Below are 17,271 nucleotides of genomic sequence, written 5' to 3'. Positions count from 1 at the left end.
CTTACAGTATGTTGTTACCCAGGTTTCTGAATAAAACACTGTATAATAGTACATTTGGATATGAGTTACCTTATTTTTTCTTCATGTAGTTGTCTGGGGAGTGTGCATCCTATCACATGCCCACATCTGACAGACCATTCAGCCCAGGGACCCTCCCTGACCCCTCAGTCTCAGTGTCCTGACCGGTGCCTCTGGAGCTGCTCTCCCTTACTGTTCTGTTACAATGGCCGTGCACACTCTGCCTTGTTTTGTCAAATCAAATGTTATTTGTCACATACACATGGTTAGCAGATGTTAATGCGAGTGTAACGAAATGCTTGTGCTTCTAGTTCTGACCATGCAGTAATATCTAACAAGTGATCTAACAATTTCACAACAACTACCTTATACACACAAGTGTAAAGGAATGAATAAGAATATGTACATAAAAATATATGGATGGCCGAACGGCATAGGCAAGATGCAGTAGATGGTATAGAGTACAGTATATACATATGAGATGAGTAATGTAGGGTATATAAACATTATATAAAGTAGCATTGTTTTGAAGTGGCTAGTGAAACATTTATTACATTTCTTTTCATTATTAAGTGGCTAGAGATGAGTCAATATGTTGGCAGCAGCCACTCAATGTTAGTGATGGCTGTTTAACAGTCTGATGGCCTTGAGATAGAAGCTGTTTTTCAGTCTCTCGGTCCCCGCTTTTATGCACCTGTACTGACCTCGCCTTCTGGATGATAGCGGGGTAACAGGCAGTGGCTCGGGTGGTTGTTGTCCTTGACGATCTTTTTGGTCTTCCTGTGACATCGGGTGGTGTAGGTGTCCTGGAGGGCAGGTAGTTTGCCCCCAGTGATGTGTTGTGCAGACCTCACTACCCTCTGGAGAGCCTTACGGTTGTGGGCGGAGCAGTTGCCGTACCAGGTGGTAATACAGCCCGACAGGATGCTCTCGATTGTGCATCTGTAAAAGTTTCTGAGGGTCTTAGGGGCCAAGCCAAATTTCTTCAGTCTTCTGAGGTTGAAGAGGCGCTGCTGCGCCTTCTTCACCACGCTGTCTGTGTGGGTGGACCATTTCAGTTTGTCTGTGATGTGTACACCGAAACCAATGACTACTCGGTGACATCCCCAACTCCCTTGTGTTACAAGGTATTGGCTAAACCCCTTAAACAATGACTGTTCTCCTGGTAAACTTGAGCCCACTGTGGTCACCATGTGAGATGTGTATTTGAGAAGAAATGGGAGACCTTGTAGGTTTAAGGTCTTCACAGCGGCCAGAACAAAATGAGGAGATTGAAAACCTACAGCACTTCAGCTTGATTTTCTGCAGTTTTCTCTAGGCTCATTCTGGATCTATTGAAAGCTCCTAGATAGACACACTACACTGAACCATCGTAACATAACCTTTTCCACTGATCCCCTTTAGAGTAATTTATGATGAAGCGACATTCAAGATTTGCACAAATGTATTGGGTCTTTTTTCCTTGTCTTCACAGCGATCATAAATGTCATCGAGCTGTACGACAATGTCACATTCAAATTACACTGCAGCGTTCAGCTTTACAGAGCTTTCAGATGTATCATTCTGTCCTCACTCTGACAGTGTAGAATCCCTCCACACTGGGATTTAAAGGAATGAGTGCATTAAATGACAGCCCTGGGGCACTCAGTGTGGCTATGAGAGTCATAGAGGAAGACGCAGGATCTATTTAAATTCAATTGGATTCCAGGAGTAAACACTGTAATCACATGTACCAACTGCCTGTCTGTTTGATAGCTTTAATGTTTCACTTTATCACGCTCACTGGAGCTTTTATTTTTATTGGCTTCGTTAAATGTGTCTTTGGTTTACAAACCACTAGCCCGTGGCTGCGTTCTCTGAAGGCTCACATCATAATGCTTGACTACAACTTTCTCAGTGACCATGGAAATCTATTATCTTGAAAAGCTGTATAAATGAATACAGTCTATTTTCTATCACAGTATATGAATGTAATACTATACAATTATTTACTCAACATTCAGAACTGTATATTGATATGAATATTGTTACTGCTTTCCAAGGTGTGATAGCTGTGTGAACATAAGCAGTGTAACATCAATTCATTTATTCATGTAAGAGCTCTACTAAGTGTTCTAAGGGCAGTTACATTGACCTTGTTATTGAGGCGTTGCTCTCACCTCTCATGCACCCTCAGTAACAGACAGGGTCTATGTGTGGCTGGCTTATACAAATAATAATTTTTTTCTCTCTCTCTGGCTCCCACAGAAACCCCCCTGAAAGGAGAGGATGTTCTAGGAGACAAATCGTTTTCTGACTCGTCCCTGTTTGCCCACTGGGGTCAGGAGCTGAGCGCTGACAGCCGCAGGGTGGCCCTGAAGATGTTCCAGTACTACGGCTACAACGGCTACCTCAGTGACCGCCTCGCCCTGGACAGAGCCATCCCAGACCTCAGACCTGATGGGTAAGCTGAGCTATCTGAATAGAGCACAGAAAACCACTGGGAATATCACCCACTTAAACTTCTGCTGTCCCCCCAAGTCATACCAGTAGCCCAGGGGCTAACAGGACCTTCATATCCAGACTGTCTGATTTCACTATGGTCTGACTATAACACACTAGTTGTGATCGTTTTGGATACAGACTATATGGAAGAGCACACATTAGAGTCCCCACTTGTTTGACTGTCGAGAGCATAAAAAACAAAGCTGCCTAGTGGGTTTTCATGTTGAGAATATGCCTCTGCATTTGACTCAAGCCCTGTTTTGACAGACAACCCAGAAGGAAAGTGTTACTTCAAAACAGTGGGGTGCAATTTTATCTCCCATAATTACCAACTCTTGTCTACCCAGTAGGAGCATAAAAGACCCTCACTCCCCCTCTCTGTCTATCTGCGGTTCTCATACAATAATGTTACATTGTGAAAAGTGTCATATCTTATCCCATTATTTGCTTCACAGATGCTTTTATCTGGATCACACTGAAATACACGTATTGTATTGTTACTGTCACTTCTGCTGTTGGGTTTGGAGGTCTGCCAGGGACATTATCATAACAACCACCTCAACATTGAGACCACAAATTTCCCAGGCGTCTGAGAAACAGACACATCTTTTTAATATAGCTAGAATGTTATTGCTTTGAATGTGCACTTCTCTAAATCAGGTCCCTTCTTTCCACACTCCGCTCACATCAGGTCTGTTTTCTCCCCAGGTGTAAAAACATCACGTATCCTTCTAACCTCCCTCAAGTTAGCATTGTGTTTATCTTTGTGAACGAGGCCTTGTCCGTCATCCTGCGTTCCATCCACTCTGCCATGCACAGGACCCCCTCCCACCTCCTCAAAGAGATCATCCTGGTTGACGACTACAGTGACAACGGTGAGCATCATTAGACTGTATTGAACTGAAATGACCCATGTTGAAAGTGTATTGCAACAAAGTGTTTTGTCTGAAGCAGCCATTGCTTGCCCATATTTTGTTTGATTGCCTTTTCCTTTGAGAACTTGAGCGGCGGTACTTTTCTTTCGCTCTGGGTCTTGGCTCTGTTGGCCTCCAGTTTATCAGTGGGAATCTTCTAGTCTTAGTCTGCAGGAAACAAAGGGGTAATTACTATCTTTCTATATAATCTAGCTCTTTAATGTCCTTAATTATGGGCTGTGCTCACTGGATTTAAAGGATAGGTTAAAGAATACTAATTAGCAGGACAAGCAGGGAGATCTGCCTGATGGTAGATTACTATCCAGAGAGGTAATTAAGTATTTTTAATTTTATTATGGCCTCCAAGCTGTGTGAGCCCACTGGTTCTGAGATCTGTCTCAAACTGTGCCTGGTTTAAAACACCAGCTGATCCTATGGAGTCTCACCACAAGCACACAGTCTTTTAAAACAGTGCAGCCGTATCGGTGAGCGGCCTGTGTCTACTGTTACTAATGACCACCGTCACACAGTAAGGTGTGGAGGGGAAGGCTGATTAAAGATGACGCCAGCTGTGAGATGTAGGCTAACATCCTGCTGTTGTAGAGTTTGTGCAGGACTACATCACAAAGTCAATAATGCCAGCTATCAGTTGGTGTAGACTGGTGATTGGAGAGAATGCTGATGGGTGGGTCAGTGGGTTGGGTCAGCCAGAAGAACCTCATACTCTCCCTGCTGGGATAAGAACTCATTTAAAGATACCCCTCTTTCCTTTTTTCCCTCGTCTCTTCTCTCCTCTCTATCCGACTGTGCACTCAACCTTCTGCACCCTTCTGCTAATCCCTAGGTACCCGAGGCACACTTTATTGCCTCAGCGAGCTGACAGCCTCCTGGGACAGTCCATTATTACCTGGGTACGGGGTGTAGGCTGAGTGCCCTTATCTGGAGATGCCATCTGTTTCCCCCCTATGTGAGGTGAAATTCCAAAGGTTGTTGCCGTCCTCTCTCAGCTCAAGTGGATTACCGTGTCCCATGGAATCTTTGATTTTATCATGTAATTGGGAGGCAGAAAGCAACCCCTGAGGTCCCTCAGGAAAGCTAGTCGCGCCGTGACATTTTGCTAATGGCATTGCAACCTGTTCGCCAGAGCATTCTGTCAGATTCACTCTGATAGATTTATCCTTATCATTATCGTCATGATTGCTAATCTTCTCTACTAAACGTTGTCAGCCTGTTGACCCATGGTGCTGCTTAGGCTGTTTCAGGGGGTCACCATCTAGCTGCTGTCCTCCAGCACCAGGAGCATCATAATGTGAATCTCTGTCTGCAGAGTTCTCCTCCACCTCCACCCAGCATTAGCATGCAGGAGACACTGTGACCGTTAAGGGGAAGAAGGGCCAATTTACCTGGCTGATTGGATGATGTACCCGGCCTGAGGAAGACATGTCTCAGGGACTCTGGGACTCTGACAGGGACTCTGACAGGTGTCCAATCATCTGATTGATTGGAGGAAGACTCAGGATTTCATTGGAAGCCAAGCAGAATTTGGAATGGCTGTCAATGACTCCTCAATGTTTCAACATTGAACTACACACTACTGTATTTTAAGGATAATTGTAAACAGCATAACTTATATTGTTTGGAATGTTGTCGGTCCTTAGTTGAAGCTGTCATCTTGTGTATTTCTCTGTATTCAAATCAGCATGAGGTCATCTGACAGGGTTGTATCACAGAGTGAGTTTCTAAATTATTATCCTTACGAACAGGCAATGAGAACCCCTTAGGCACATCCTAACAGCCTTGTTATCCAGCTACTCTCCATTGCAGGGAGAAAGGCTGTATATCACAGGGCTAGAGAAAGAAGCATGAAGGAGGATCCATCTTTGTCTGTCCACTCTCTCTGTCTCAGTCTCTCTCTGGTCCCTCATCATCTTCTCTCAGACTCCATACATCAGTCTCTCTAACGTTTGCCTTTTCTCTCTCTCTCGCACTCACTCTCTCTCACTTTATTTTCTCTTTCCCTCGCTGTCTCTTGGTCTGGGCGGAGTGACGAGGATTTGTTCATGTATTACATTCACAGCCCTGACAGAGTTGCCAACCCGAGCTCATTTTGAGTGATGGATGGCAGCCTCTGTGTCTCTCCAACTCCCAGCTTTTAGCTACAGTACATACAGAAACTTTGACTCAACAACAAGGATTGGGTCCATCCCCCCTGGATTATAAACTCCTCAACTGTGCCCGATTTAGAAAGACACATTTGAAATATAGGAAACGGCTTAACAGTGAGCTCCAAATGTATTGGGACAGTGACAAATTTGTTGTTGTTTTGGCTCTGTACTCCAGCACTTTGGATTTGAAATAATACAATGACTATGAGGTTAAAGTGCAGACTGTCAGCTTTAATTTGAGGGTATTTTCATATAAACAAGCTGACAGTCTGCACTTTAACCTCATGGTCATTGTATCATTTCAAATCCAAAGTGCTGGGGTACAGAGCCAAAGCAACAACAAAATAGTCAGTCCCAATACTTTTGGAGCTCACTGTATATCATCACCTATTCATTATGCTTCTTATACAGATGTAGGATCTTCATTTTAGCCAGTTTGCTACAGCAGGAAAATAATCCTGCAGCAACAGGAAATGTGAATTACTATGTGTATTATAATGAATGGACGTTTTTGTAATGGGTCGATACATTTTTCGTGAGGGAAAAATCATTTCTGAAATTTCTAAGTGGAAATTACAAAATTCAGAAGACTTTTAAACCTCATACACGACACGTTTTAAAGGAAACGTATCCTGAAACAGGGTGATCAAATTAAGATCCTACATCTGTACTGTGCATTTTGTTGTTATAGCAACAATGATTCTGCAGTTTTCTTCATTAGCTTTTTCCACAAATTTACAAAACGGAATAATCTTTATAAAAGGAACTTTGAATCTATATGAAAAACACTTTTCACTTGATGACTTCACAAATCGAGAGGATGTTGCAGTTTTGTGCAGCAGGGTCCTCCCACAACTCTGACTGTAGGACTGTGCCTATTACATTCAAACATGAGCATTTCTTAGGAAGCTTCAGTTAGGATATCAGTCATAAAAGATTGATGTTCTAGGTCATCAGCTGTTCCCAGGGTAATGAACCTGTAACTCCATGTGCTTTATTATGATTCATTAGAAACCATTACACTTCATCATTCTTCTTCTCAATTCACACACATCTGAATCTCTTAATTATTAATTGTATAAAACAAATGACTTAATGCGGCTGATGAAACGTCATCAGCACGTGCCCATAAGGTGCCTATTGCTTTCCTGAGGAGACTGATAAAGGGAATGATCTGAACAGTGTCACGATCGTCAAAGGGACTGAGAGAGGACCAAGGCGCAGCGCGTGGAAAGTACATCTTCTTTTTATTTAAAGAAGGAAACAACAAAACAAACCAACAAAACAGACGACCGTGAAGCTATACAAACATAAGTGCTGACACAAAACACTTCGACATAGACAATTACCCACAAAAAGCTAAAGCCTATGGTTGCCTTAAATATGGCTCCCAATCAGAGACAACAATAACCAGCTGTCTCTAATTGAGACCCAATTCAGGCAACCATAGACTTTCCTAGACACCTACACTGAACACTAAACCATCTCCTCTACTAAACCCCCTAAAACATACAACACCCTAGACAATACAAAAAACACACAAACTTCCCCATGTCACACCCTGACCTAACTAAAATAATAATGAAAACAAAGATAACTAAGGCCAGGGTGTGACAAACAGAGAATGTCATTTAGCTACTCTCCATTCCATCATTGAACTGATATGTGCCACTCTGAAAGCATTAACACAATTTGTGAAACATCTAGCAGCTTGTAACCAACGCTCATTTTCTGAAATAGAACAGCACCACCATTCACAGCACGTCCAGTTGGGCTATTGAACTTTACCCAATGATTGATGAGGGACACATTTTGCTCAAGGATAAACAAAACGCTAGGGTGCTCAGCCAAAAAGAACAACTATTTCAAGGGCAAGGTGTTGCGCTTCAAGGCAGCAAACAAGGTTCTCTCAGAACACAATCTACTTGACCTGAACTGGGACTGCATGGTGCTGGAGTGGTTATTATAAACAAATGTAACCATTGTATTATAAAATAATCTAATTTAATCATGTAGGATTCATATACTTTTTTTCAAATTCTGCTCCATGTATTATTCCTATATGTGCTGGAAAATGTATGCTGTCCGTGAAATCACAAGTCTCTTAGGTCTAGTAGAGATCTCATGTGCTTTTTTATTCAGTGAGATTCTATGGTACCTGGAGCTCAACTCCCTCAGACAATGTTTAGTATGCTGCTGTTCACAAGCGAAGATTAGAATGGAGACTGCTGCTTGAGGGGAACTACAGCGGCATTATGGAAAACAATGAGGAAGCAAAATGGCCAAGTAAAGATAACACCCTCCATTCTCTACTTACCTCTGCTTGGGTTGTAATGAAATCAATGCCTCTTTGAGTATAATGACACTCAATGCTTTCCCTCTGAACAGGATGACCATCAAAGTGTCTTATAAAATCTTGAGACCTGGTACCTGTGCAGTGTCTACCCAGAATACCAAAATTGGTTCTGTGAAAGTTCCCAGAACATTTGTTAGGGTGCGGCAAAGATTCTCATAACACAAACACTGTCCAGTTGTGCTGATGAGCATACAATGTTTGTATAAAACAATCGCCTGATGTTGCAAGAACGTTCCCAGAACATATTTCTGTGTTATTACATAACCGGGAAACCTAATGAGAATGTTTGGGGAATGTTCTGTGGTGGTGGTTACAGACGTTTTAGTGAATGTTAGAACATTCCAAGGATATTTCATTTAAAACATTTTCTGAAGAAAAACAACATTTTGTTATCAAAAACATTCTTTGAATGAATGCTTTTGGGATGTTATCATTCTAATGTTAGATAAAACATGAACTAGAACTTAATGGGAACCTTAGCTAATGTTCTAGGAAGGTTCCCAGTTTGCTGGGTAGCTACAAATGCTTTCTCAAAGGTTCTTCAGTGTAATGAGTGTACTGACCGAAAGGGAACCACCCCAAAAAATGTAGGCAGAGAGGCCTTCTGTGGATCCATTAGTGTTTACAGTAAGTCATTACTCCCAGGTGGACTGTTTAGTGTGGTGTTACACATGGTGGAATGTGTGATTATTGGATTATGGCTGCCAGCCATACAGAGCACAGTAGCTGTACTGTTTAGGGGTCCCTCTGTTCCTGGCCTGTAGTCGTACCATCTGGTGAATATTGCGAGAGATGACTGATAGCACGTCAGATGCAAACAAGCAGGTGCCTGGTGGGGGTGTGCGAAGTCATTTACCACATCTCTCTGCTTTATAATGATGCAGCAGAACGCTGAGACTTGAACAATAGCACTTTGGAAGAGTCTAACTATCTTCTTCATACTGTAGGCATTTCTCTGGAGGTTTACACATCTCATAAAAGTGTATTTAATATTCTTTGTAATTGACTGAAACCTTTTGGATTGGCTGGCATTTCATAGGCTGCTATTCCCCAATGTGTGATTACTCTGAATGTAAAGATTTCCTGTCCTGTAGAGTGAATTGTAATGTCTCAGGTTAAGTCAGTGGTAACACAGAGTTCCAGTTAGCACACAGGTGAAACCACCATCTGTCCGCTGACATCAGTTGATATCAGGTGGTTGACCTCATGTTTCCTTCAGTTGGAGACTTGGCTTGACATTATGTTGATTAGTAGCCCTTTACACTCGTACCCCTATACGAGTTGAAAATGGCAGATTTGGACACTGAAAAGTGCCTAAATTGGAACGCAGTGGCTGTACAGTTACATGCTATACATGACGTCAGAGCTCAGGGTCTTTACAGCTCATTGTGGGTTTTGAATGACTGCCGTTCTGAACTTGAGCACCGCGCACGACAATAAAAAAAAATATTCTCATTGATGAAAGTTGGAGAGGCAGCGTGATGTATCAGTTTGCATAATGTTTATTCACTTTTCAATTCACATTAGCAACAGAATGTCATGTGCCACAAGAAAGTTCGGCGCTCGACAACGGACATTTACTGTAAATATTCCTATGAACTATCCCAGTAGTCTATAGCCACAACCAGTATGCTTTAACTATGCAAGCGACACATTTGAAAAAGGAACCAAACCACATTACACTCTTGAATAAGGCAACAATTCACAAGCATGTGCAGGAAATAAGTTGGCCAGTAGCAGACAAGTTGGGCCAGGAACCGAAAGGCTTCTGGTTCAACTCCTCGAGCCGGCAAGGTGGAAAAATCAGCAGTTCTGCCCTTAAGCAAGGCAGTTAATACCCAACAAAAACTGCTCCCGGGGCGCCGATTTGGACGTCGATTTAAGGCAGCCCCCCACACCTCTCCGATTCATGCATTCAGTTGTGCAACTGACTAGGTATCCCCTTTCCCTACACAATACATTTTAGCTTCAAGACATAAGCACAGTTTTTAACAGCATGTCTTTATCACTACCCCCTCTCATACAAATATAAAAGTACAGTAGGCCTACCTTACAACATTACAAGTCAGGCTTAATTTGTATCAATATCATGCAAATAATTTGGTCTATATGTGGTAAAATGGCTCTAGGGTATCATGTTTCAGGTAAGACCCAGATGCAGACCGTGTCGAAGTAACAAAAGTTTATTACTTGAACAGGGGCAGTCAAAATGACAGGTCAAGGGCAGGCAGAGGTCAGTAATCCAGATAGGGTGCAAAAGGTCCAGAACGGCAGGCAGTCTCGGGGTCAGAACAGCCAGGGGTCAATAATCCAGTGTGGTGTGGCAAGGTAAAGAATGGCAGGCAGACTCAGCAGAATGGTCAAAACCGGGAAAAACTAGAAAACAGGAACTAGAACAGACCAGGAGCAAGGGGAAAAACACTGGTAGGTTTCACGAAACAAAACGAACCGGAAACAGACAGAGACCACAGGTATAAATACACTGGGGATAATGGGGAAGATTGCACAAAGACATGCAAAACAGAACCCCCTGCCCCGAGGTCGAAATTTCAGGAGACTCCTCACCGTGTACGCCGGTTGGACGTCGATGAGACGGTGGATGGGGTGGGCCTGGAAACAGGAGACAAAGGGCTGTGAGACATGGGTTTAATTCTAGAAACATGAAAAGTGGGATGTATACGGAGGGTACGGGGCAACAGAAGACGAACAGCAGAAGGGCTAATGACCTTGGAGATGGGGAAAGGGCCGATAAACCGGGGGGGAGAGTTTGTGGGATTCCACCTGGAGGGGCAGATCCCGGGTGGACAGCCATACCTTCTGCCCTAGATGATACCGGGGAGCCGGTCCGGTGGTGAACCACTTGTTGTCGATACCTGGAGGTGGTCTTGAGAAGGGCCGACCGGGCTCTCTTCCAGGTACGAGAGCCTTCCAGGCGGACAAACATCTGGGCCGAAGGTATGCCGACCTCTTCCTTCTGCTCAGGGAAGAGCGGGGGCTGATATCCCAGGGAACACTCAAAGGGCTATGGAACCTGGGGCAGAGCAAGGAAGGGTGTTGCGGGCATATTCGACCCACACAACTTGCTGACTCCAGGTGGTGGGGTTGGCGGAGATCAGGCTGCGCAGAGTCGTCTCCAGGTCTTGGTTGACTCGCTCCGACTGGCCGTTGGACTGGGGGTCGGAACCCTGTAGGACAGGTTGGCCGACGACCCAGTGAGTGTGCAGGACGCCTTCCAGGACAAGAACTGAGGACCCCGGTCAGAGACATTTTCACAGGCAGTCCATGGATCCGGAAGACGTGCTGCACCATGAGCTGGGTCGTCTCTCTGGCAGAGGGTAGCTTGGGGAGAGGAATGAAGTGGGCGGCGTTGGAAAACCGATCCCCTACGGTCAGGATGGCGGTGTTGCCATCAGACGGGGGGAGACCTGTGACAAAGTCCAGGGATATGTGAGACTAGGGACAGTGAGGGACAGGCAGAGGTTGATGGAGACCAGCCGGAGCCTTGTTCTGTGCACAGATCGTGCATGCAGTGACGGACGCAGAGATGTCAGGAACCATGGTAGGCCACCAAAAATATTGTCGCACAAAGGCCATGGTCCGCCGGGAGCCCAGGTGGCAAAATCGAGGAATGGACCGCATCAGGAATGGACATCCGGTTAAGAAAGCTGTGCTGTGCCTCACAAACATATTTCCCTATTCCCCAGCTGAGTGCCATCGCCAGGCATGAGGTGGGAAGGATGGTCTCGGGTTCCGGGGTTGAAACCGTGGGGCTATAGTATGTAAACTTCCGACTTCAACGGTAGGCTCCTGCTGCTATGTGCTGTTCCAGCTCACACAAGCCAAGGCTACTAACTTACTCTGGGACCTGTGATCCCACCTCTGAAATCACCACACAATGTTAAAAATGAAAGAAAAAAATATATCCTTTTTGTATGATCTACTATCAACATTATACATTTATTTTGGTGGTGGGGATGGGCCTCCAGAATTTTAAGTGGCTCAGTGCAGGTAAAAACTCAAGAAAATTAGTGTCAAATTTTAGGAAAATGTCTACACATTTCAGCTGTTTCAAAATTATTGCTCTAGGAGTTCCATTCATACTGGCTTGTTTCAAAGGGGGAAACTGTCGGGCGAGCGCTGTGCGCTACTTCCTAAGGTTGCGGTAGAGAGTTAGCAAGTTCGCATTATTATAAACAGTATAGCCAAGGGTGTTCTCCCAAAACCTCTAGAGAATCTGTCGTAGTGTGAAAAGGGTCAAACTTGCCTCCACCACTCCCGCTAATTGAGCAACTTGGAACTTTTTTGTTGTTTGAGTGATGGAAATGGTGTGTGTATATGACGAGAACTCAATGTATTTTGAAAGATGAGATGTTGAGGATTATAATAAATACTGCTTTGATGTCATATAAGCAAGCCACGTGCACTTCACATTTCCATATCATAAAACTCATGTAATATACAGTGCGAGAACAATCAGCTGTCTGTACTGTCTCCCTGTAGCGCTGTCTTAGGTGTCTCACAGTACAGACATTGCAATTTATTGCCCTGGCCACATCTACAGTCCTCATGCCTCCTTTCAGCATGCCTAAGGCACGTTCACGCAGATGAGCAGGGACCCTGAGCATCTTTCTTTTGATGTTTTTCAGAGTCAGTAGAAAGGCCTCTTTAGTGTCCTAAGATTTCATAACTGTGATCTTAATTGCCTACCGTCTGTAATCTGTTAGTGTCTTAACGACCGTTCCACAGGTGCATGTTCATTAATTGTTTATGGTTCATTGAACAAGCATGGGAAACAGTGTTTAAACCCTTTACAATGAAGATCTGTGAAGTTATTTGGATTTTTACGAATTATCTTTGAAAGACGGTCCTGAAAATGGGACGAATCTTTTTTTGCTGAGTTTAGAATGGAGTCATGCACTTATGATTCCATTCTATGCCCACACAAATGACAATCTGCTTCTCTGAATTGCCTTGTGAAAACCTAACATTGTAAGATCATATTTTAGAATTTAGCTAGTTATGCTGGAAATAGAACAAGCTTTCAAATTATGCCCACCCTAACCCAGATTGTGATTTGTAATGGACCGTTTTTGGATTGCATAAACAACAGTAGTATTTGTGTGAAGACAGGGATGCAGGTCTGTGTTCCAAGCAAAACAACTACAAGTGTGCTGGCTCTAGTTCCTCAACCTCACAGCTAGGAGAGCAAAAAAAATGCACCTTATAATTGAAGACTCTTTTTTGAGTCATAAAAGTGCATTGAAATAACTTAGGAACTGTGCACACTTTGGAGAGGTGTGTGGCCATTTTGAGACACCAGATAGATCTCTTACTCAAACCCTTGTAATTATGTTGAATCTACCACAAATTTCCTGTGAATATTCTTATCATATTATTGAATGTATCCAGAGTATTTTCAGATTTTGTTATTAACAAATGTGGCAAAAAGTACAGTAAATGTGAAATGTAAATAAAATCAAGTGTAATGTTTGGATTGAGTCTTGTGTCAGTTGAACTGTTTAGTCTAATAATTTCCCCATAATCTCCAATCTGTTCCCTTTTAATTGCTACCATGGTTATGCATACATTATGCTTTCCATATTTCTTCTGTAAGAAACATTTTAATTTAGCCCTATAGGCCAATACCCATGAGTGTAAGGGGTTAAGAGAAAAACAGTCTTTGGTTGACCCCTATAGCAACACTTTACAAGCCTGTGGCACTATGCCACCATCTTTATTTAGGCCTATTCATTCCCATAAACCTACAGTTTTGTGTGACTCAAAAGCATAATATTGAACTGATTATGAGGTGATTTGTTGGTTTGTCAAAAAGTTAAATGCTGTATTGAGGCCAAAAGCACCCCAACTGTGCCCAATTCCTGCTTTTACTTTCACGCTTTTGATAGAATTACGGCCTGATTCTTCAGGATTGCAATATCCCCTCATGTACAGCAAGCCCTATGGAGCCCTACAACTGGAGGCAAGTTCTTTGGTCTAGTGATCAAACCAGTGGAGCATGAGTGCTTTTGGCTGCCTCCCCCTACCCTTAAATACCCCAAGGTGGTTAAGATGGAGTCTATTGGGTGTGGTGTCGTCTATGTATCATCAGTAGCATCTCTTACTTACCTCACCAAAGATTATGAGGAAACTCAAGGTTTAACACATTATTGTGTGCATATGCGTGTGTGTGTGCATAATCATGTGTGTTTCTCCTTTAGACGAGCTGAAGGAGAAGCTACAGGACTTTGTGTCTGCGACCAACAGCCAGCGGCCTGGCTTCATCAAGGTGGTGCGCCATGATAAGCAGGAGGGTCTGATCCGCTCCAGGGTGAGTGGGTGGAGGGCGGCCACCGCTCCGGTTGTGGCCCTGTTCGACGCCCACGTGGAGTTCAACATAGGCTGGTGAGTCACATGACATACACACAAAGTACATTAACACACTTCAATACACTGATTTATGAAGCATATGGGTTCTCAGGTACAGCACTCTATGGCCATGCTCAAAGCCACATTTGATTGTGGACTATTGCCTTCTGAGGTATAGCTAAGAGTTGCCAGTGTGTTGGCATGGCATGTTGTCTATGATGACAGTGTGGCAGGAAGTGTGTGAGGCCTTCACATATGCCCTTCCCATACTTCCCTGGGGCACAACGATCATTGCTCTGACAGAGTTCTCATACCGTCGAATTGTGGTCTCAACAGCCTGACCCAAATCTGTCAGGGGGGTTTGAACAGCATCCCAAGTATTTCTGTTTTTAATCTGTGCTGATTCGGTATTAAACCTACATAGCACAAATAGCATCTCACAGGAATGCTTTTACCTAGATGTGCACTTGCTACAGGCTGATTCATTGTTTCAGTCTGAATACTTGGCAGGAGTGCCTACGCACATGGTTTGTTCAGAATACAATAGATTCATTTTCCAACTCAGCTTCTACAACCTAATCTGTTTTTATTGTCACACACTAGATAGGTGCAGAGAAATGTGTTGTTTTACAGGGCCAGCCATAGTAGTACAGCATCCCTGGAGCAAACTATGGTTAAGTGCCTTGCTCAAGGGCACATCAACAGAATGTTCACTTTCTTTACTCGGGTATTCAAACTAGCGACCTTTCGTTTACTAGCCCAATGCTCTAACCGCTAGGCTACCTACCACCCAGTAACCTGTAACTATCGGTATGTGGCTAATCCAAGCCATTACTGAGCATGATTGCACAATTATTGTATACTGTTTGCATTGTTTTGTGTATGAAGGAATCATTAACACATCTATGCTCTATTCTCACGTTTCTGTTTTCCCAGTGGCTTATATTTTACATATACATTTTAGTCATTTAGCAGACACTCTTATCCTAGAGCGACTTATAATTAGTGCATTCATCTTAAGATAGCTAGGTGAGACAACCACAGATCAGTCATAGTAATACATGTTCCCTCAATAAAGTAGTTATCAGCAAAGTCAGTGCTAGTAGGAAAATACACATTTTTATATTTTACATTTTTTGGACCCTTAGTTACAATGGACCCTGCAGAGTTTTTATATATTGCACATGGTCCTCGTTTACATGTGTAGGGTAGGTAATTGAGATAGCTTCTCACATACTCAAACTTAATTGTGTTCTACTATGTGTTTGAAGGGCTGAGCCTGTTCTCATGAGAATTCAGGAGGACAGAACACGCATAATCTCTCCGTCGTTTGATAACATCAAATACGACACGTTTGAGATTGAAGAGTACCCACTGTCTGCTCAGGGCTTCGACTGGGAGCTGTGGTGCCGCTACCTCAACCCACCCAAGTCCTGGTTTCACCAGGCCAACAACAGTGCTCCAATTAGGTAAGTAGGAATATGGGGACTTCTTTCAGCGCTTTTGTATGCAGGCAGAATGTGATGGTTGTGTTGTTTCATAACACCTGTTAAAACATGCAGTGTGTTTTCCGATTTACAAGGCAAATGCATACATACAGTATACAGGCCAATTAAGCATCCAGGTGTATTAGAATATACTGTAAGTCATGTGAACACAATATTATTTTGATTGATTGATATATTTGGGGTTAAACAGTTTGTACAAATTAAAAAATACAGTATTTAAGTACAAGATACCGAGAAGATGACACATGAAAGCGTAAAAACACTTATTTCCTCGTGTAGGACAAAAACAGGACATAACACATAGGAAAACACATTGAAATACACATTGATTGATTGATTAATGTGTTCATGACTCCCAAGTTATTCTTTTTTAGTTAAGCAAAGTATCCAGTAGGTCGACTAACACATGTAAATACATTTTGTATCTACTCCATGTGTGATGGTGTAGGAGCCCTTCTCTGATTGGCTGCTTCGTGGTGGACAGGCTGTACTTTGAGGAAATTGGCCTGCTTGATGAGGGGATGGAGGTGTACGGGGGCGAGAACGTGGAGCTGGGGGTCAGGGTGAGTAATGACGCCACCTCCAGCAGGCACAGGGCATCGTTCATTTAGGCAATGGCTCGGATCCTGGAGAATTAACAGTGATAATGACCCACACTGTTTTTGGCAGCCCTACCTTTAGAGTTTGGCCTCCCTCTACTTTTTATGTAAAGTGTCCTCTGGCTCAAAGCATTGTGCGGTCTGTAATTAGAACACATTAACAATGTGTAGTAAGAGGACTAGGAGGAGTTATACCACCCCAAAGTCATATTTTTTTTTTTCTATTTCAGTCTTTAAAGGCCCCCTTAGTTCCTAGCAAAGAAAAATGTCAGATTTTAAATCAACACCTTTTATACACTTCAAAGACTGCTTTGGGTTGTGCCAGTTATATTGCTTTGTGTTAATCTTACGTCATATTTCCAGACTGTCGAGCATACCTCCAGTCAAGTATATTCCCTGTATGTGTGAGTGACGGTCCATTCCCCTGCCTCAGCTCTGTCTCCGAGCCAGAGTCAGTGTGATCTCAGCAGTACAATGAGCAGATGGGCCAGAGGAGGCAGGACTTCCCCAGGGAGGTCTAATAATAACCCTGCCACACTCACTGTACATATACCGCCACTAAAACAGCAATCAACTCCAACAATAACACCCAGAGACAGGGGACAAACACAGTGTTCCTCCAGCTGTACTCTGTAGATTACAGTACAGCCTCAGACAGAGAGAGAGAGAGAAGGCTTACCATGTAATGCCAACGTGGGGAAATATCCATCCTCGGTAATGACAGAGATGTAATCAACAGTCACTCTTTAGGAAAGAGGAGGAGATTAGTCCCATAAGTAATTTTCCTTCAAAAAATTACATGCTTTCAGGATTTGGGGCTTGATAATGGCCCTGCTGATTGCTTTCTGCTGAAAACATTGG

At 43.3% G+C, this 17,271-nt stretch overlaps 1 protein-coding gene across 2 annotated transcripts in view; it reads left to right on the top strand.

Annotated features, from left to right (window-relative positions):
- The window catches only part of LOC120025347 (polypeptide N-acetylgalactosaminyltransferase 18-like), an 81,275-nt gene that overhangs the window by 35,029 nt on the left and 28,975 nt on the right, over positions 1-17,271 (top strand). For both annotated transcript variants that reach the window (XM_038969885.1, XM_038969884.1), the window contains exons 2-6: positions 2,266-2,461; positions 3,211-3,377; positions 14,156-14,339; positions 15,575-15,772; positions 16,260-16,374. In XM_038969885.1, coding sequence (XP_038825813.1) covers positions 2,266-2,461; positions 3,211-3,377; positions 14,156-14,339; positions 15,575-15,772; positions 16,260-16,374 — 860 coding nt within the window. The remainder of the gene's footprint in view (positions 1-2,265; positions 2,462-3,210; positions 3,378-14,155; positions 14,340-15,574; positions 15,773-16,259; positions 16,375-17,271) is intronic.

Source organism: Salvelinus namaycush, chromosome 30 (genome assembly GCF_016432855.1).
Source record: "Salvelinus namaycush isolate Seneca chromosome 30, SaNama_1.0, whole genome shotgun sequence".
Taxonomy (NCBI): Eukaryota; Metazoa; Chordata; class Actinopteri; order Salmoniformes; family Salmonidae; genus Salvelinus; species Salvelinus namaycush.
Note: the sequence above shows the minus strand (reverse complement) of the source record. Positions and strands in the feature narration are given on the sequence as shown.